Raw genomic sequence first — 21,814 nt, 5'->3', positions numbered from 1 at the left:
GCTGGGTGGCAGAATCAAATGGAGGCGGTGGGAGGCTGGGAGCTGCCTGGAGATCCGAGTCCTGGCTGTAGTCAGGAACAACAGATGGTGTTTGTCAAGAGGATAGAGCCTTACCTTCTTATTTTATCATGGAAATATCACAGTAAGAAAACTATCAACAGTCACTATTTTATCTAACAGATTTAAGAAATACATCCCACTGAAAAAAGGCCAGAATCTGCTGGAAAAAAGACCACCAGATGCAGCTGGAAATCCCAATTAAAAGATGCAGTTTTGTTTATCAAAAGACATTGTCAGCCATTGCGTGTATTTTATTTTCTTACTAAGGAAATGCACTGAGCATATACAGAGATTACATCCAATGCAGATTCATCATTACAGAACAATCAGAAAATAAAGATGCAATCAATACATATTTCCTGTAGCAGAACAGATTGAAGGAACTGATTCAAGCTGAGAATAAAATGAAAAATACTTAATTCAATTTAAGTGATCTTTACACAGATGAGATATTTAAGTCTAAGCTAACATTCTCAGCCAAGATCTGTTGCATTGTTGCAATCTTTATATTCAACAGCTTTATCAGACTTGTGCCTAGCAACTAAGCATAGACCAGAACTGCCTTATCCTAGAGCACATTCGAACAAAACCCCAGAACAATAGTCCCGGTCTGAAGCCACCATCTACATGAGATGCTGAAAGGATCCATACAGAGGAAAGGGTACAATACAACAAGGAGACAGTTTGGTCCATGTGACAGGCAACAGCTACAAGGCAGGCTTGTACTCTACGTGGAGGTTTCACTGATTTTACTTGATGAAGCTCTCTAGAGTTTGCAACCTTAATAAAATTTTTGTGAATGTGCAGAATTCTACGACACACTGCCTGGAATTGAGTTTTCAAAGAATTATATTGAAAAAAAGTCACAACACAAACCCAGTGGAAAAACTACTTTGCCACGTATTTTGTGAGTTCCATAAACTTGACAATCAAATCTTTTTCCAAATGGGGAACTAAAACTAGAACTCAGAAGACCACCTCTACTTCAATTATACTGGTTGGACTTCAAGTCAGTCCTCTGCATGTTGTGTGCCAGAGATTAGAACAGATCATTAAAATCTACAAATATCACTCATCCGCTTGTCTGTCCCTCTGAGTTTTGAATCAAAGGAGGTATCACCCTGCTGTCCAATATCGTAGACCTTAGTGCAGTCACATCGTGCATTATGTCACTTCTTATCTTGCCTAATTTCAACATAACCACTTCAAAGGACTATCTGCCTACTAGCTAGTGATGCACAATGCCTTCTACGATACAGACCATTCTGGATCATTTACTTGGTAAGACTGCAATGAACAGGATTATTTAAAACGTTGATTTAGTTCCTTACATCTCTAAAGTTCTCCAAGTAATTTCACGCACTTTGCGAAATGGAAAGGATATATAAACCACCACAGATCAACTCATTCACATCACTGAAGGGGGAGATATATACACTTACTCTCAAAGAATGAAGTTTAGGACAGCGAAAAATTAACTACATAGTTGAAACCACAAAAAGAGTTTGGAGAAATAAAAATGTTATTACTCACGTTATAATTTGCCTACAAGACAGGGATTAACCACTTGTTCTCAAAACCAGCAGTAGAGATCGAACAAGGTGATCTTTGGTGGGAGCTTACTAGTTCAAAACAACTTCCAAACTTTTTTTTCCTTCTTCTTCTTCCAGTGTTGTGGTGAGATTCTCAAAGGATCAGAAAAGAGAAGACTGGAAGGTTGGTTCTTTTCCCAGGAAATATACATAATGCGCCTCCATGCATTGTTCTCTTAGTGTCTTTCTCTTACCAGTTTGTGTTAATACTAAATCATCTTTATTTCAAGTTTTCTGGCTTTGTCCAGTTTGCAGATGTTCTCTGAAAGACTAATTTGCTTGCTAGAATTTTCAGTCACTTTGTGCTTGAAAATTTTAGCTTGCTTTTGAATGTCTGCCAATAGTAAACAGCATTTGGAAGATATTGGTCCTTTACCTACTACAAGGCTACTTGCAGCTAAGATTTCTCCTTCTCTTTATACATGCTATCTAAATTGTAGGAAAATGTTACATATTTGCACAACCAACCCCATATGATAAACAAGAATAGGGCAGCATTTTTTACATATAAGACATAGCAGATGGAATAATTTTTATCTGAACATCTGTCAGGTCTGCCTACTGCTTTTTGCCTACTGAGAAATATGGTACATGGAGTAATGTGACTAGGAAATACAATCATCCCTTTCTAAGAAGGCAGACTTGTTGCTTCAGGATACTCTTTCCTCCCCCCCTCATGTCAGCTTCAACAACGGGTGCCACAGCAATGTAAAGACGAGGACAGAGAAGTAGCTTGCGGAGGTGGTGACTCTTGAAGCCAGGCTTTTTGCATTGCAGTTGTTTGAGTAGCAGCAGTGAACGCTCACTCCGGGCGCTCTGGATCCGTCCCTCCTTGCCCGCTCGCAGAAGGACCTGAATGAACAGGACTTCATAACCCCACCTAGAAGAGAGCCACATTGAACCCAAATGGACCTGCACATTCATGGTCACCCGCTCCTGTCTGCACCCCCTGGGCGGGCACCTGAGCCACCAGTACTGAGCAATGGCATCAGGCTTGGCCATTCCTCACAAGCAAATTAATACAATTGCATCAGATTACAGCACACTAACGAGCTCCCACTTAAGTTAAATAATTGTAATTTATCTTGCATGCAACTGATGCAGCTTAAATATCTCTGAACATGCTCAAGTGCAGTGCCTCATTAGCTTCCTTTCCTTCCTAATTTCCAGGTAAGTAATTTAATTTTAAAATGACATATTTAATTAACAAGCAGGCAATACTTAAAATGCTTTTTCACAGCTTTCACATAGTGTGGATACAGTCCATCATGGCATACCAACAAATCAGTCAGTGGGATTTTGTATCTAAATTGCTGCTAAACCAATAAAATTAGGGATCGAGATTATTTAATAGGGTTTATTTTGAGAGGAAACATTCACCTTTTTTTTTTCCTTAGCTTACTATATACTCTTCTCTTTCCAATACCAGCTATGTATTTCTATTATTAAAAATGTAATGAGTCTGAACTGTGACCACTTACTTGCTTGTCCTCTAATGACCGCACACGCATCTGAATGCCCGGGGCATTGCTGAGTTCCTTGTCTGTTACAGTCTTCATCACTAGAACCTACACAGGTGTAACACTGCAGCGCTTCGCCTGGCGTTAAGGAAAAAAGACCACTTATAAAAGTAGTGTTTAGAGTTTACAAAAACTATTCAGCTACATAGGCTTTCTAATTTTGTTTGAAGCACATGCAAAAAATTGCAAAAAGATTTAAAAAACCTAAGGATTCTGCAAGTCCTATCAATTTTTCTTTTTTAGAAGTGGTCCAAATCCTAATTTTAAAGACAAAAAAAAAAAAATCAGCCATATATTATTTAGCTGTTACAATTTGCACTTAAAATGATCCAAGAACATCTGATGTTCTGTAATTGCACCCACACCTTCTTGTAACATTTTCAGAGCAGAGCCCACTGTAACAAGTTGGAGTATCATGGGGTTTTTCCCCCTCCGTCATGATCTTTGGTCCACAGTACCATGAAAAAGAACATTGTAAACACATAAAATCTTATTATGATCCATATTTCAGTTTCCTAAAGTATCAATTCAGCTGGAAGGCACAGCAGTATACCTTAAGAGTTTTGCTTTTGTTTAACTAGTACAACCATAACTCTCTCGCTTCTTTTCCTCGGTTCAAACTACATGGTATTTCCAAAGGCAAGCATGAATTTGAAATATATTTAAAGTACCATGCTTCAAACCTGCAGAGCAGAAGGCACACTTGCTGTCCACAGGGACACGTGCATTTAGATTTGTTAGCTTACATATTTATGTTTACCTTACATAGCAGAGGTGAAATTCTGTGCTGCTAAGCCCAGACACTAAATCTGAAACCGAACAAACCCAGGAGAGAAGCCCAGAAGAGCAAAGAGGCTCAGCCATGCCTGAAGTAGGACATGAAAAAGAAAGAAAAAAGGCAAGAAAAGGGAGTTGACTTACTTTTGAGTACAAAAAGGGAGCTGACAAGAACCAGGCTGAAGACTGTCCACATCATGGAGATACAAGAGTTGTACCATTAGGCAAAGAAAGCAGTTTGTTTGCTATTAAAGCCTTAATGCTTATCTTACATACGTAATCCTCTGCAGGGGATACTTACAGGATAAAGAGGTGTGCAAGAATGCTACTTATCTAGCTTATTCTGGTTGTGCTTCTAATCACACGTACTTCATCTCCACTGACCTGCAGGCAAAGTCCTCCAGCAGGAGGAAGAAAATGTACTCACCTTCAGTGATATATACGCTTAAAAACCACCATCACGGGACACAAATGGTCCAAATCTAGCATGCATATATATATATATATATATATATGTATATTTGGAGAGAGAGAGCAAGATTCCGAGGTAGCTATGTGCACAGGAGTGCTGTATTCTCGTGAGGCACGGAGCGCTCCCAGCAGTGACCCATGAAGTGCTTTCCGTAAAGGAATTTGTCAGTAGGAGCTGATGTGTCTGGTGCTGCACACAAAGTAAGCAAGCAATGTACATAAAACAGAGCCATACTTATCTTCAACTTTCAACGAAAAAATTTATTTACAATAGAGAATTTCATTTAAGTGACATGCATTTTCTTTTTTTTTTTCATTTTTAATTTTATTTTACAAATCAGCAAATGCAGATAAAGTTTACACTCCTTAAGGCAAGAGTCCCCATGCAAGTAATACATGTTTATATTAAATCCAAAAGACATCCAACATGGGAACTCATGTACAAAGGGAAGGCTAGGATCAGCAATTTGTAATTTCTTAGAGAACTTGACAATCTCCCTGATACAGGAACTTTGAGATCAACTTGCTATGAATTATACTATGAAAATGCAAACAATAGCAAGAAATTCTGATAGTCATCTTAGTACTGCATACAATTAAATCAATTTTATTTAGAAAGAAAATACAGTAGTGCATACGAAAAAGTGAAAATATAACCCGTCCACATAAATGTATGGACATCAGTGTGCCAATGGTCATATTGCACTCAATATCGAAGTCCAGAATTTTGGTTAAAAGTTAGCTTTTCCCCATTTTGGCAATCAGTTCATCACAAATCTTTGTTAATTCTTCTATCTCTTTATTCTGGAAAATAAAAGGCAATATTAAGTATTATGAAAAATATTGTTGCATTAAGATAAGGTTGGGGTTTTTTTAATTATCCAACCTTTGAAAAAAGTGTGAGACAATTAAGTTTCCTCCAATACTGAGAACAGAGTATCTATACATACAGAGAGATATATAAATATATGTATTTGCATACAGAGTACAGCTACGTATAGTACATTCAAATAATATGCTTACTTATTTCCACATACAGATCCTTGGACTTCAATAACTACAATTTAGCACTAAAGCAGACACCTTTGTAGCAGTCATTCCTAGCACATGATAATAATACATAGTGTAAATTTGTTTTTAGGCTGTACTTTTACAGCATTATTTTGACCATGTTTCCCAGGGGCTCTAAGCAAGGACAAGCTGTACTATACTGAAAGCAAGCTCCTTTGCTGAGCTACAGAACATTAAATATAAGGCTTTCCTACAGTCACTTTTGCCCTAAGCCGTACTGATCCGTAGCTGACGGTTCTGTCTATGTTAACAGTGGAGGCACATAAGCTAGCACTGGAATTACAGCTAAAGCTAAAAATGGAAACAAAACCCAAAAGAACTAAACTGGAAAGATCTTAAACCTGAGGACCAAAGCAAACCGAGGGCCCGGCTTGGTACCCAGGTGCCCACTGAGCTTTGTCTGAGCCTGAATCAGCCCTGAGCGCTGGCCGGTGGCCAAGATCAAAGCCTGGCAGATGGGTCCATTTGCCCCAACTGCCCGGTGCACACAGATGATTTTGTTACAAGGTTTGGGCAATGCTGCTCTCCCTGGGGCCGGGAGCTGCTGGGGCAGCTGGATGTGAGGAGCTGGAGAGGCCCTCGGGCAGACCTTGGCTGTGGTCCGCACTCCAGAGGAGAGCGGGATGCAGCCACTCGGGGGACATTTCACTTCGCTTCAGTCATCCCGTTGACTTTGGCGTTAAAAGGGCTGAATTGCTATTTACCTTTTGTTCCAGTGTTCTTTCCAATGCGTCCACCTTCAGTTGCTCTTTACGCAGGCTGGCCTGATACGCTGCTTGCTCTTGCTGAGCCTTGCCCCTCACTTGTGCAATTTCAGCATTGGCTCTAGAAAAACAGATTTTTGTCATGTCAGGTTCTCTACAGGAAAGGACAGGGGGTACCGAAGGATGGACTGCATCTTAACAGGTGGGTGCTGAGGGCAGGGCTGCCTTCTGCATGCCTTTGAAAGTATCCCGAGACTTATCCCTAGAGACTTCTCATGACTCCCTTGTCCTCAGCAGAGGCTGCAAAGTCTTTTCTTAATGTCTGTGTCATTCCCTGTGTGCTTCTCTCAGATGTCTGTGCTGGGGTCACAAATATCACTTAGGTGGAAGTGTTTTATGGCAGTTTCTAAACCTGATCTCCAGTTCTTACAGGCTAGATTCACAGCTGGGACAACAGTTGGAAAGAAAATCCAAGTCTTGCTTTGTTTTAGGCACTGATCAATCCTAGCGACATTTTGGAAACGTCTCTTGAGTCTAGGGGACTGTAATGTGAGTCCTGCATGTAATCCCCAGAAATGCTTAATTGGCCATTACATGGAAGCATAGAAAAAAAATAATTAAAAAATCAACCAGAGCTGCCTCCCTTAAGCCATAATCTGATGTTTGCTCCTTAACGGTGGCTTAAGGAGTGCACACCTGGCACGATCTTTTGTGCAACTATTCCTCGCCGCCCTCAGCACAAGTTGGGCTGATCCAGCTTAGAGAACTGGTGTTACCAGGGGGAGACGCCTGACTGATCCTGCGCTGAAACAGCGCAGCAGCACTTACATCTTCTGTTCTGCTGATTGACGCGGGGGCAGTAACACAGCACAGGGGCAATAGCAAATCTCTGGGGGCAGGAATACTGGCTGCAGGGGCAAATATCTGAGCACAGCCCTCCATAGCTGCACAAACCTAGCTAATGGCTTCTTCCTTGGTCTTCCCTGGAAAATACATTAAAGAAACATGAAGACATCCAATAAAGACAGAAGTTTAAGGTCAGGAGCTGGAAGAAACACCAGCACATTACAGGAATTCTCATTACGGCATTTCATTCCACTGCCATCGCAGAGCAGCCCGCGCTCTGCATAGCGAAGGTTTGGGATGCAAGCCCCAGCCACAGGAACCCTCCCACAGCGTGAGCTCCGGAAAAGCGATGTGCACAATCAATTACCTGTCCAGTTTTTCCTCAGCGTGAATTTTGAGTGCTTGATACCTCTGCTCTTCCTTCTTTACTCGTGATAAATATTCCTGCGCACACTTCTTTAACACTTCTTCATTCTTAAATGAGAAGATTACATAAAATTTAATCCAAGAGGTTGAAGGCACGTATCTGCAGGAGTCACATTTGGGTATTTTAAGGGCTGCAGTCTAACACCAACACCCCCACACAGAGGCCATCTGAAGTGGTATGGCACAATGCAAAAAGCTTAACAGATCTTCAGTTTGCATTTGATACGTGGCTGCAATCCTCCATCCGAGGATCACATTATGTCACGCGCTTCAGGCATAACCTCGGACCTGAGGATTTCATGGCCCGGGTTTTAACAGAGCGCTCAGGCCAGACGCCAGCCCTGACGTGTGCTCAAGTCCCGCGGTTATGTGACAGCTATTGAAATGGCGGTGTCACAGGTGTGAGCAAGTTACTCTTGTGCAAAATCTTCATCTTTTTAAGGCTATTCCAAAACGAAAGCACAAACGAGCATCCATGCTCGCCCTCCCCCAGCACACGGCAGTCTAACATAGCACATTGGATGTGACCTGTTAAGCAGCACTGGTATGCGTGAGAGCCTGCTCAGCTTTGCTCTTCAAAGGAGGGGACTTCAACATGACTCACCTTCCGAAACCCCTCCAATACTTCTTTCATTTTTTCGTATCTCCTGAAAAGATCTGCCAGTGATTTCTCCACCGAATTCAGATCTGCCAAAGCTTGCTCCTTCTCCACTATCAGCTGCTGAACAGTGTGATGGGAGACAGATTTCTCTCTCTGTTCATCCTCTGTTAGAAAGAAGAGAGGGGGAGGAAAAAAAGCGATTTTTCAGAAGGGTAGTAGTCGTGAGAGCACTGATTTCACTGTCATCCATAGTTTCTACTATACTGTGCTCTACGTTGTGTATTAGTAAGTTTGCAGGATCCAGAAAAGTAATTTTTATATAAAGACACAATCCTGTTTTGGAAAAAGGTTGCCAAATACAGTGATACTTAAATATTTTGATGTTGGGGAAAAATGTGAGTGTATGTCCTTACTGATGATTTATTTCACTCTGAACTCAGCTGTTCCCACAAAAAGGGCAGGCGTTGGATTTCCCTTGTGTCCCTGAAGATGCACTAGCTGAAGGAAAGGACATTTATGCATATTACTAGCACTGGCAATAAATTATTTGCCATTGCTGATATATGCTTCTCATCTCCTGGCAGCTCTTCTAATCCTGTACAAAGAAGGCACTTTGTTTAATGGAGCTCAACTCCAATTCTCCTGCACAGTGTTTTGCAAACTCTCATTCTTAGGATTTCTGGCAAGTGCCAGAAAGGGAATCTAACATCAGGGAGACTTTGTAAGTTCTGGTCTGCAGAAAACACCTTCCAAGCTTCTCCTGTCTATAGTTACATTTGAGGCAGGGAAGAACATAACAGGAATCCAAATCCATATGGAAGAGAACTTTTCAAAGGAGTTGACCTGGGAATAAACGGGAATACCCATATAACACCGGACAGAAAGGTCTGGTGTTGTCTTCCAAAATGCTTCACTGTTTGCTTCACATCCTAAAATACAATTCTTGTGTCCATGTTAAGGGCTACGTTGAATGATACTGAAATGAAAACCAACTCACAAACCATAGCAGTTTCATATTACCGTTCTCCTTTGTCTATGATGGAAACTAAAATAAGGTAAGAAGTAAAAAGCACGGGGCATTTCAGAATCTACAACTTTTCATTCAGGCCTTTATATTTTGAAATATAAAGAACTAAACATGAGTTTATTTTTTTATCTGAATAGAAGTCTTAATCTGAATTAAGTATTTCATAGTGCTGGTCAGCTCTGAAATGTCAAAGTCGATACTGTCAATGCCCAAACTGAGATTCATTTTCTTCCTTTTGCATATTCAGCCCTTTTATACACTTTTTTGGTAGCCTAAGCCCAGAGCACTGATGATGCCATGCCGTACATCAGCTGTGTTCTGTGCTCCTCTGCACACCCCCTGACAGCATCTTGCTGGGGCAGGGCCAGACCTGAGGTTATTTTGCTCTAGGGGATGCAGAAGGTCAAAAGAACCAGAGATGCTCTCAGGACCTGCACCGAGTTTGCAGCACTAGAAGTTGTAACACCGTTATTTTACTGGTGAACAATTGCCCTTTATATGGAAGAACTGAGAAACCCAGAGCCCTGTAATGCCATGTCAGTTTGGTAACATTTAGCATTTCATTAAAAATAAACATTCTTGTCTATTTTGCCTTCTTAAAGACACTCTGTGATCATCTGCAATGTCAAAATGAATGTATTCTCAAGTAAAATGAGAAAACCATTTGTCATCCTCATTTATTTTTCTAAATCTGAGAAGTTGTCACCTTGTGTTCCAGCACAAGATTTGTTCAATCACACTGGAGATTGCACACTGTCTGGCTTAATTCCAAAACACTCACTGGCAGGATCCTGTACTTTGGCAAAACCTCTGTTGTCGCAGCTCCACGCAGGGCAAAGGATCCATTTGCATGATCACATAATGTACTTAAATGTATGTAATGTCACAACTTTTTCTGAGACTGCTGTCTGCGATATTATTTGTTTCTAGGGCAATCTTGGAAGCCCGCAATGCCTGACTGCCCCCACAGCTCCCCCCGTTCCTCCGAGCACAGCGGGTGCCCTCCCCTCTCCTCGGCTGGACCAGCTCCTCAAACACTCATCCCCAGCATCAACGTGCAGGTGGGAGTTAGGGGCAAGCGGTACCCGATGCTCCCTTTCTCCTCTCCCTTCCGCTACCTCCTAGAGGTGCCCAGTGACTGGGGAGCGAGCTGAGGCCTCCTTAGACTCCAAGAGGAAAACGGGAATTTATACTGGGGAATGGAGTGACATATAAATTGAGAAGAGGGGAAGTTTCCAGTGCGCTTTAGGAAAGGGGCATCTGGCAACCTCAGATAACAGCTAAGATACATTTAAAACCCAAGTGGTTTAATATTACAGAAAACAGAAACAGGCACCTGGCTGGAGGGGGACTGGGAGATCTGTGTGATATTTTCTAAAACTATGATTTAGCTTTAATGAGAAAGCTGCTTAGTGGAACTGTGCTGATAACAGTCTGCAGTCAAATCTTAGTTAAGCAGTTACAAATACTTATTTCTAAAGATATTTATGAGGTTGTGCGATTAAAATGTTTTAATTAAATGGCTCCCATGTCTGCAACACACACTGTCCACAGCTCACCAATGATAACAACAGTACGCTCAGGACTAACACTATCCAAATTGACAGAATCAGAGCACGACCACAGCAGATCCGCTTTCAGGCTCAGCTCAGTATTACTTACATTACTTAATGGGAATGCAGCAAACGGAAAACAAAAGAAAAAGAAACCAAAAATGCAAAATGCTGGTGTGAAAGTTGGTGAAAAGCTTTACTTACCAGGCTTGCCTGTTTTGTTTTTGCAAGCAAATAGCAAGAAGCAACAAAAACGGAAGCAAAATAGAAAATCAGGAATTGTTAGGAAAGCAGAAAGTAAGTAATGCAACAACCTGTAATGCACAAAGCATAACATCTGTTTGTTTTTCACAATGAAAATTTAATTATGTATTTAAACATACAAGTATAAGGATACATTTTTAACAGAAAACCCCCAACATTACAAATCCGTCAATAAAAAGAAAATCCACAACAGGGATTTTGGAAGGGAACTGTGGATGGCTGGGTGCAGTGCACATCGGGGTTCCACAGGCTCTGTCCCATGCGGCTCTCAGTGCCACGCAGCCTGAGCTGCAAAACTTTGGCAACAGTCAGCAAAGCAGCAGCACAAGCAGCAGGCTAGCCTGGAAAGCCTGTTCTTTTTTCTCCCCTCTCCTCAATATAAACAAGAATGAGTTAGGGGCTGAGGCAAGTGTAAGAAAAAAGGAAAAAAGTTAAAGCACTAGTAAAAAAATACGCAAAGGACACCAACAGGGATCTACACACTGACAGCTCGCAAGCTCTGGCTGTACAGAGCGCGGCATGAAACGAATTGCATAAGCTAGGTCAGGTAATATCGGGCTCTATATGTATGTGACAGCAAATACTAGACGCTCCACAGCCCTCGAAATCAAATGCAGTTACTGTTTGCAAGGCATGTTTACCTTTATATGTAAACATACACGGTCATATAGTTAATATGGAAAACTTTCCATTTTCATTATACATACACGTGATAACCTATAAAAAGCTGAGCAGGACCTATCAGCCACACTGAATATTCATTACAGGGATTTGTGGAATTGGTTCACTTGTAATGCCCTCCTAACAGGGCTGTATAAATAGCTCAGAAGGGTTAAGTCATGAACAGGAACTGCACAGGAATTTCTTTTGTTAAAATGCATATTTTGCTTTAGCAGTAAGGCATTATCGTGATAATAGTTCAGTGAAGTATAGGCAAATAGCACCCAGACAATCATTTTCCTCCACAATGTGGCTTTTGGATGAGTGTATTCCCTTATCAAAACGGACAGTAACTTACGACAAATGACAGGAGAAAGCGGGACAATTAGATAAAAAATTTACATTAAATGCAGGGAGAAGCAGCCTCGCATTTAACATATTACCGTGCTGTAGAATCTGCATTCTGCTCTAATTAACACACACTTTCTGTGTCACTGTTGTTGTATCAGTTCCTTTGCAAATGGACAGCAAATGACATTATTTATAGCCACAGCTCCTAAAAATTTGCCATAGATCATTTGAAGGACTCTGACTGATACTCTGAAGTTTGAAGATCTTCCTATTTCCTCAGTGGTCAATGGCCTGATGCTTTAATTATCCCTAATTTCTTTGCAACAAGAGGAAATGGCAATTGCAGAATTTACTATGTATGCCATGGCTGTGCCTTTGCCTTAGGACCCCTATTCTGTACCTTCTTGTCACACTGCGGTCTCACAATTTGCCTATTTTTTTTAAATCTGTTTCTCAAAAATAGAATTTGAATTTGTTATCAAAAAAACCCTTCTGTTGCTAACTATATGCATATGCTTGGGAAAAAAGGATAGGTCCTGTGTTTGTCCATACAAATGGCCAGGTTCAGGGACAAAGCCAGACCAGAGTACGTTTAGTGTGAACCAAAATGAATTAAGTTCTTTGCATACTCTGGTCACTTCTATTTTAACACTTGCATGATGAGAATGACAGACATTATGTCAGACAGCAGGCAAATTTGATCAGTTGTACATACAAAAGGCAACGAAGGCTTATTATTGTTGATGTTGTAACATTTATTTATTGGCCCATTTTTCCCTTCACTTGAGAGGAGGCTTAGAAATGCAGGAAGGCAGCAAAAGCACCAGACATTGCACTACTTCCCCCCACTCTCTTTTGGTGAAAATAAGCAAATTCACTATAAATGTATGTAAACACAACTCAAGCACTAATTAAAAAATCCCCAATTTTAAAGGAACCAAAACTTTGGGGTTCACACAATACTGACTGCAGATGAGGGGACTGCCCATTTTAAAAGGGGCAAACAATATGATATGTTGATAGCTGTAATAAAAATCCTTTGTCTCAGAAGGAGCAAGAGGAATGTTTCCTCCTTTCTGTTTTTCGGTGAACAGAGCGCAGGCGGGCTGGGTTGGTAACATGCCCTGCCCACAGACACCGATAGCGAGCCTTCCTCCTGCATCTCCCAGCCCAGATCTAACTCCGAGGCCACTCCTAATGGCTTTTAGCAGCATTTCACAGGTCTCTGCTGCTTCACTCAAGCTTGTCCAGATGAGCTTGGCCCTGCTGTCTCATCAGCCACTGCTTCTTTTCCTGCTCTTCCCAGCAATTTTGGCCATAGAGAACCCATGCCCCTGCTCAGCCGTTTGCCCTGGGAGACAGCTCGAGCTGAAGCAGTACCGGGCAAGATGAGCCACTGCGCTTTCTATAGCCAGACTAAGAAAACAAGATTTGGAAATCTTACAGAGAGGCTTTAAAATCACATCCCAGGGGCCGGACCTCCCGCACCAAGGAAGCACACAAGTCCTGCAACCCTTGGTTTTGGAATGCTACTGCACATAGCAGTTTTCATTTGTGGGGCATGCTGTTAACAATGGTGTTTTCTAATCATTGCGAGCCAAAACATGTCATAATTTGGACCTTACATCAGTAAATAACTGGGGAGGAGGATTGGCCACTCATAATCTCTCAGCTGGGATTGGAGTTAATCTAGGTTTTGGTCTGACCAATGCACTTAGCACAGATAATCACATTAAACAGTTGGGAGCGGATGACTAAAGGGTTTTCAGGTCATTGAAAGTCTTTTCTGGAGATACACACAAATTCCGGGCAAAGCATGTGAACATGCTTCCTATGGGACAGTCTGCTTTGATGCAGAAGGAAAAGCCCTGACCTTTCTGTATTACCTGGACCGCCTCGGGGGCTACTTTCTGTAAAACGGCGCCCCAGCTTTTCATCACAACCGGGCAGCACACGCCGGTGTCCTCAACGCATTCGCAATGCCCAGCAGCATCAGCAGATGTAGCTAGCATCAAAATGAAGCCCACAGACTTCAGCTATGTTTCTAGGCTCTCCAGAAAATCAGACTGGGGGATAGCATCTTTCAGAGTAGAAACACCTACCTATCATCTGAGCAATCGTCTTCTCATATTCTGAAACTATTTTCCTGTAAGAGGGAAAAAACAGAAAAGCTTTTGGCAAACATCATAATTGCTAATGCTTAATTAGAAAATAATGCTACTCAATAACTGAACTATTTTAAAAGAGATATAGAACACTCTTATATGCTCCTTATTACCCAAGTAACAAACAGAACAGACAGTTTAAACATTGCACCTGATTTTTAATTCTCCATGTAAATCAATATAGGTGGGGGGAGGGAAAAGCGATTGCTTTGAAACAAATTCTGTTATTTGAAACATGCCCAAAGTACATTTCCAGTTATGATTTAAATATAAACATAATCATATTGGTCTAATTCAAGACTTACAAAGATTTTGATTTTATCATTACTTTCTCCCCACTTCTCTATGTTTGTGTTTGCTTATTTTTAATGTAAATGTTAAGTATATAATTAGTAGCAAGTAACCCTAACAGGAGTATAGTTGGCCCTCACCCAAAATATACCTAATCTTCCACTCTCCAAATGTGAAAAAATGATCCATTAGCACTTAAGAGAACAAGACAAAAATATTCAGTTACATAGCACAAAATCCATCATGCCCTATTTCCCAAATCTGTTTTTGAAACAGAGGTGATGAAATGTTACTTTTAAGACTATTTTATTTCATATACTCACGGTAGGCTTTGAATTTCCTTCTTGAAAAGAGGTTAGCCAAAATAAGCAGATTAAATGTGATTTTGAAAGATGATCCATCCCTTTCCAGAGCCAAATAAAGCTAATGAAATGAGACTAGCTTGATCTGTGCTTTGGTTCATGAGCCACGTAGGACTGTCTACGGAAAACATAATTACCCCACACTTCATCTGAAGTGGATATTCAAAATAGCTCACTGGTATTTGAATACGTCTCTTTTGATGCCTCAGCTTGCTTTCACTTGCTCCATTTTAGAGAAGTCTGCTGCAGTTGGTGAGGCTACAGAAAGGATGTGGGAAAATCCTGGGACAAAAGTCAGTCAGGAAAGGAGAAACTTGCGGAGCTCCCAAAAAAATAATGCAGTAACTCCAGTACCGCCTGCCTCAAAGAGACAAAGAGAGCCCAGAACCCCCCGAGAAGGCCACTTGCCCCAAAGGTCAGTACCATCTCAGTTGCCCTGGTCCTGCTCAGGACTCAGCAGAGCAGGGGCTTACAGCTGCCCACCCCAGTGGCCACGCTCAGGCAGCAGCTAGAAACAACTTTCGGTACTGGGGCCAGAGCCCGTCCCTGCTCAGTTTGTTGTGCCTCCGGCTGCTGCCTCCACTGGCATATGCTCGGATGCTGCTTTCCCCACTGTCAGTCACACTGTTTTAATTGGCTTTTTTCTTTTGCTTCTTGTTTTTTAAAAAAAAAACATAAACAATACTTCTGAGAGCAAAGATAGCCACAAGGATTTTCCCCTAAAAGGAAGGGATTGGTTTCATGTCCAGAGAAGATTACCTCGAAAGCCTGCGATAAGCAATAAGGATTTTAAAGCCATGTCATATCCTTGTAACACCAGGCACCTTTAGGAAGTTTTATCATCCTAGAAAATGAAGCCAAGGACTCAGGGCAATGAACACGACATTAAACACTCTTACGACACTACAGCACTTCCCAGCCCAGGCTGCACCATAGAAGCTGGCAGCAAAGTGAAATAACATTATCTGTTTCTTATTTTTACCAGCTTAGACTAGTTCCAGTAGGCACCACATTCCCTGCACTACGCAGCCTTATGAATCCTGTGGCAGCTGTCCAACAGAAGTGAATACTGCAATGGCACATTGATTTTAATAATATTTGATTTGGAAAGCAAGGTAGTCAAATGAAATCTTGTTCCAGATTCATGTCAAAGGCCTCTTTCAGTCAAGCAGCCTAAATAACAGTCATTATGGCTGGGGAACTAAAGGATGCTGGCCACATCGTTCCTCCCTGTGACGGCACATCTTAACCCTACCTTGACATGCTGCATAGGGTTAACTATTGGTGTTTTAGACATTCAGTCTATTTATTGACTTCCTGCAATTTCGTAAGTCATAAAGGACTACAAAGGATCTCAGAGCTCATCTGCTTGACTATCCTTACTGAGGCATAATCAATTAGACCTCCAAATAACGGTATTTATTTCTTGCCTGCCGCTGGTTGTACCCCTGGATTATGGCACCCTGGTTTAGCTCTTTGGTAGTTATTACATTATTACAACTTCTCATCTTAGCTGCTCTTCTCTGGGGTGGAATTTCCTCCAGTCTGACATTTTTCTGGAAACTTAGTTGAACTCAGGATATTCCAGGCAGAGTATGCAGGACTTGGGTAAGCAGCATTGCTCTCCTTCTGTAGAAAGTGATGCTTTTGTGCTTGCAACTCTACATAATCCCTTCATTCCTTGCTTATCATAGATAATACAATATAATAGAGATATAGATAATATAGGTATAGATAATATAATATGATAGATATGTCATAGCTATTGCTGCATCTCTATCACACATGCACTGTTGCAACATTTAATCTTCCAAGAGAGATCTTTCTTTGTGCACATATGCATATTTTATCATTTTGTGACAATATTAGTCAGATTGTTTTTTCAACCATGTGTTTCTAGGGCTGTGCCTGTGGGAAATTTGGCTTAGATAGTGTGGGTTTTTTCAAATCCAATTTTATTGAGGGTGTAGACACACAAATTACTGTGAGAAAGATGAAGGTACAGATCTACAGTGTGCCAGCTGCTCTGTATCACCCCCTGCTCTCTTTTCATTAAGGAATAAGTGACCTCTGTCAGCGCCCACTTGCAGCCAGCAGGCACCCGCACCCGGGCAGCTTCCAGAGAACAGACCAAGTACCGCACTTGAGCGTGCGCTGAGCACCAAGACATGCCTTGCACAATTCCTAGTTTTGTTCATTCCTTGTTCTGATTCCCTGGTTTGACTGCTTGCAGCAGCTCCTTTCCGCTTTGCCTTGTTATGCGTTGGAGGGCTATGCCAGGGTTTTGTTTCCTTTCCCAAGCAGAGAGCAAGAGAGGCAAGAGAACTCAGCTGGGTGCTGGGAGATGGTTTTCTGAAAGAAATAAAGCCTCTGCCCTTGCCTTTTGCAGATGCTTCTCTCAGGATGCTTTGGCTCAAAGCCCTGTGCTGCTGCTATTCAAATCTGCCACGTGCGACTCCTGGCATCCATGCTAGCACTTGCCGAGTTCTGCACCGCAGTTCCCTTCTACCCTTACTCCCCAAGTACAGTTTTCCTGGATATAAGCAGGAATTGCATATGCAGGTCATCACTTGATACAGCTCATTGGCTTTAGCTTTAAACCACTGAGACATTTAATTTCAGGAAGAAGCTGGTGCTAGAACAGAAGTGATTTGGAAGAAAATTCAGTTGCAGAAGCAATTGCAGAAATTATTACTTCAAAGAAGGATGCTAAAATAATCTGTCCGTTTCCTCTTGTTTATGAGTTAAGGGGAGGTTTTCTTCCTGTCTGTTTGAAGGTAGAAAAGAATAGGCTTTAAAGACTCCACAAAATATTTTTATACATTCTCTTTTGCAATTGATGACTTTCTCAGATTCAGACCGATGAGCAGGTCAAGCTCACTGGTATGTCATTCTTACGGTATTACTGCTGTAAAAAAAGAAAGGCTGAAACTTCCAACTGACTAAATGGGAAGCAACAGTGATTCTGTGAGCAACACCGCTCACCTCATCCACTACAGTGGTTTTGTTGTCACCCTTGCAAGTGGTAGGACCTGGGCTGGGAAGGAAGGTCAAACCAGCTTTGCTCCAGGATACAGATTCTTAATGTAATAGCGGCAGGTTTGCACGGAGAAAAAGAATAGAATAGATACAACTAGAATAAACTGAAAAGCTCATGGTCCTTGTGTCAGCTCTCAAACAGAACAGTAAAATCCAAGATAACTATTGCTTAACTAAAATCAAGCTTAAATGTGTGCAGTATTTAAAAAATCAGCTCAGTTCAAAGAAAAAGTGTCTAATCTCCTTGAAAGTCAACACTCAGAGGCCAGACTGGTTCCTTTGCAAGAAATGTTTTCCTGCTGGCAACTGTTTTGGGGTTTTTTTTTCCTATTGTTAAAGAAACTTTTTACGATAATGTCCTGTCCTACTCATACCTATCTGCAAACCTTCACATTCTTTATTCTGTTGGCAAAACTGTTTGCGTAGAGAGAATTTTAAGCTAGCACATGCATACCTCTGCCAGCTCTGCGGGCAGACTCATCCAGGCAGGCAACAGAAACATTACAACGCAATCCATGTGAGAATTCACAGCACAGACTGGAGGAAATTGTTCCCTTGCACTGACCTAGATTAAGACCTCTCTTATCTCAGCATTTTGAGGATGTAAATGAGATCAGCAACACAGAAGTTTTCAATGATTATCCTGAACAGGGGTGCCCACCACGCAGAGTAGACAAGGTGTCAGTTTAGGATCAATCCAAAGCCTACAGTTAAAAATAACAAAACAAATGCAGCTAACCAAAGCAGTTGTACAGTCATGGTACCCTGCGTACCACCCACAGGCTGAAATGAACTCTCTGTCAGTGTGATTAGCTCAGTGATACAAGTTAATAACCCACCTCATTTCCATCACTTCCCTTCTGCTTTCTTCATATTTCTCTTTCCACTCAGACACTTCTCTTTCCTTGGCCACAATCTGAAACAAAGAAAGCAAAGGAGGAAAAAAAACACAAACAGTAAACCCAAGTGATCCATTAAAGAGGAAATTAAATAACTGTACAATATTGGTTTAATAGCAAATCCTAATTAACAGAGGTATAGTTCTCAAGGGCATAATGGGTTCAAATATAACCATCCCCAGTGATTTTTTTCTTTTTCAGACTGCAAGGTGCAATTAAAAACATTCGGATGTAAAATCATACTCAAGTTTAGAAAAACTAATTTAGGAAACTAGATGCAATGTTCTTGTTTCATGTTTCACTCCTGATTAGAAGAGGGACACTTTTCAAGAAATACTATATTACACTACACCAGGTCCAAGTTGACCTGGTGCCAAACCTGAAATATGTACCTGAAGTACGTGGGTTTGGAACATGGTCCCCTGGTTTGTCCTCTAAGGGGGTTCTACTGCTTCTGCATGCATATTTAGGGCTGACTGTCCATGAAATCCTATACCCGAAGGACGGTATCCTTTTGTGCTTCTATTGTTCACACAATCTACCATAAAGTTTGCAATAGTCTAATGCTAGACTGCACCCGTTTTTAATTTGTTATTATTACCCAGGCTAATATTATATGTAGCTTTTTAAAAAACACAATTTTATTCCTATTTCTAGCATCTTACAATTTTTATATAATTATATAGCAATGTCAAGATGCACAGAGTATACTTGAGGTTAAAAACAATAAAGATTTATTTTCATATAATGTCTGCTTTTCACTTATGTCAAAAAAAGTAAAACTTACAGTGTAATGCCTTTTGCTTTGGTAGTCTCTAGCGTGGCTTTACCATGGTTGAGGATGGTTTCAAGAATAGAACAAGTGTTCATAATATGAATCATTTGGGAGAAAACAGGAAAGGAGGAAACCACAAAGGGCACACATTTCCTTTTCCAGACTCTGAAGAAAATTACCTCTGCTCTGGCGAGTCGTAGTGCAGAGTCTAAGTCTTGCTGGGGGTAGAGAAGACCCGTGGTGCTTTCCGCATCCGAGGTGCCGATCCGGGAGTACAGTGCACTTTTAGAGATGGAAACATCTGCTGGGATAGCAGGTTCTCTCTGTGTGTTTGGTTTTTTAAATACAAAGAAATGAACCATTAAATATGTGTTTAGCTCATATGTTTTCTGGGTTTAGTGCTAGGCACCAGGGTCCTGAGCTAGTCCTGTGCACTACTAAATTATAACATCAACAACACTGACAAGGAACTTAGAATTCAGCAATCATAAAGTACACATTTACGATCCATAGTAAGCACCAACAGAGCCATATTACCGTTACAGAGAGAAAGTAAAGACAGCACTTTGCCACCAATATTTTAAGGTCCTATGTTAGAAAATTTACTACTTTCTAATGCAGAAATTTCATCAAAACATCCACAAGAAATGCATGTCAGCAGAGGAAATTAGAATTGGAGGCAGAGGGCTTGTTAAGGGGAATTCTGCTTCCATAAAAATAGATCAAGAAACCAGAAGCAAGAGGACAGCTCACTTTCTTAGATCTGACCTACCTATACTGCATCTATCATACACAATATATTACATAGGAAGTGTGAATATACAAGTGACGTTGCTGTCCCAGCTGGCATGCTATTAGTAAGTTAAATGAGGTTGTATTTGCAGCTGCCAATTTTGCTCATGTCAGCGTCCCAGATTAATGCAGAAAGAGAGCAGCATGTGAAATGAGGAAGAGAGCAAAAAAGAGGTATGTGACACCGAGATGCACGAGATGTCTTGCAAACAACTCTAGATACAAACAATCCCAGTTACAGCACGTTAAAACCAAGGAGATGATAAAAGACACTCAGAAAGATATGAGACAAAAAAGCCCCCGCATTTTTAGACACCCTGGGTAGCAAACCCCCTGAGAGCAGACCCCTCTGCAGCAGATGCACCACAGCTGTATGTCCCTGTGTCCCCTACCTATGCCTTGCATCTCACCATCAACCAGCTAACATGCATGTGCTGACTGCCTGGCTGGGTATTGCCTCTGGAGGGCTGGGAGACAAAATGTTCTTTCTCGCAGCTGCTGGTGGGTCACAAAATAATTTTGGAGGTGGAGGTGACCATACCCCTATTGCTGCGGTTTAATATTCCGTTCCTCTGTTAAATATGCACAGACCTGGTCAAAGGAATCTGGATTACTGGGGACGGGAGGAAGAGGGGATGACAGTACAGACACCACGGCCACCACCAAAACACTGCTTCCTTACAACACTGGACTAAAACAGGCTGGAGAATCAAAATGTCACAAAAAAATTAAAATAAACTTTTTTTAAAAAGAGGAAACCCTCATAGAAACCAAATGGGGTAGCAAGTTAATGGTAAGAGGCATCTCCATGAGCTCTGTTATGTTTCCAGGCTCCAGAGCAGAGAAAGGGGATGCCCTGTGCCCCTGCAGCGCCAGGACCCCCACGACTACACTGCACAGGCGCAGGCTACATCGTCCTCGGGATAATCCTGCAAGACAGAGCCAGCAACTCCACTTCACAGGCTGAGGACCCGATCTGGCCCCACGCTGCCCAGAGCAGTCCCAGGGGAGCCCTTCGGGGAGACCCATGGGGGAAATGGGCTTAGCCCTGGCCAGGGATGAGCTCTTGCACTTATCAAGTATTTTCCTTTCTCTGTATATGAAATCCTTCCACCAGAAGAGGTTTCATCGGAAAGATCTTGCTACTGAGTATGGAAATTCCCTGAATTTCTGTGTCCCAAGAAGGTGCTTCACATGTTACAGAACATTCAAACACACTGACTTCAGTGGGGGGGACACAAATGCCGAGGAATCCCTCTCTCACTGAGTATGTATGCACATGTCACTTGCTAAGCCAGTCTCAAAACTGCATTTTAAAATACAGAATGATTTTACCTTTTTTTTTTTTTAATTTAACCTGCAGATTCAGTGGCAAAATTTTTCAGTGGGCTCTCGTGGCAATTAAAATTGCCTCTATGACAATGCTACATGGAGCCACAGAGGGGGCTGGACCATGGCCCACAGTTTGTGCGGGTGGGGAGGGAAGTCAGCTCGGTCAATGCCTTTTTCCATCCACCAATGGAAATGGATATGCACATACCGCTTTTCTGGTACAGCACTTCCCTCCT

The 21,814-nt window shown here is 41.6% G+C and overlaps 2 protein-coding genes across 2 annotated transcripts in view; both read right to left on the bottom strand.

Annotated features, from left to right (window-relative positions):
• Nucleotides 1-2,326: 2,326 nt before the first annotated feature.
• LOC104123672 (CD59 glycoprotein-like) lies at nt 2,327-4,148 on the bottom strand. Its single transcript, XM_009635948.1, has 3 exons — nt 4,094-4,148; nt 3,134-3,250; nt 2,327-2,532 (listed from the first exon to the last, which is right to left on the bottom strand). Exons 1-3 carry the CDS (start codon nt 4,146-4,148, stop codon nt 2,327-2,329), a joined length of 378 nt encoding a protein of 125 aa, XP_009634243.1.
• A 1,010-nt stretch (nt 4,149-5,158) lies between these two features.
• Nucleotides 5,159-21,814, bottom strand: part of TACC2 (transforming acidic coiled-coil containing protein 2) — a 37,294-nt gene continuing 20,638 nt past the window's right edge. The window contains exons 7-13 of the mRNA XM_035891562.1: nt 19,634-19,777; nt 18,620-18,696; nt 14,026-14,069; nt 8,072-8,232; nt 7,409-7,515; nt 6,196-6,316; nt 5,159-5,224 (exon numbers count right to left, since the gene is read on the bottom strand). Of these exons, the coding sequence (XP_035747455.1) occupies nt 5,159-5,224; nt 6,196-6,316; nt 7,409-7,515; nt 8,072-8,232; nt 14,026-14,069; nt 18,620-18,696; nt 19,634-19,777 (720 nt within the window). The remainder of the gene's footprint in view (nt 5,225-6,195; nt 6,317-7,408; nt 7,516-8,071; nt 8,233-14,025; nt 14,070-18,619; nt 18,697-19,633; nt 19,778-21,814) is intronic.

This window comes from Egretta garzetta, unplaced genomic scaffold (genome assembly GCF_000687185.1).
Source record: "Egretta garzetta isolate BGI_Z169 unplaced genomic scaffold, ASM68718v1 scaffold393, whole genome shotgun sequence".
Classification (NCBI taxonomy): Eukaryota; Metazoa; Chordata; class Aves; order Pelecaniformes; family Ardeidae; genus Egretta; species Egretta garzetta.
The sequence above is the reverse complement of the archived record's forward strand: the minus strand, read 5'-3'. Positions and strand labels throughout refer to the sequence as shown.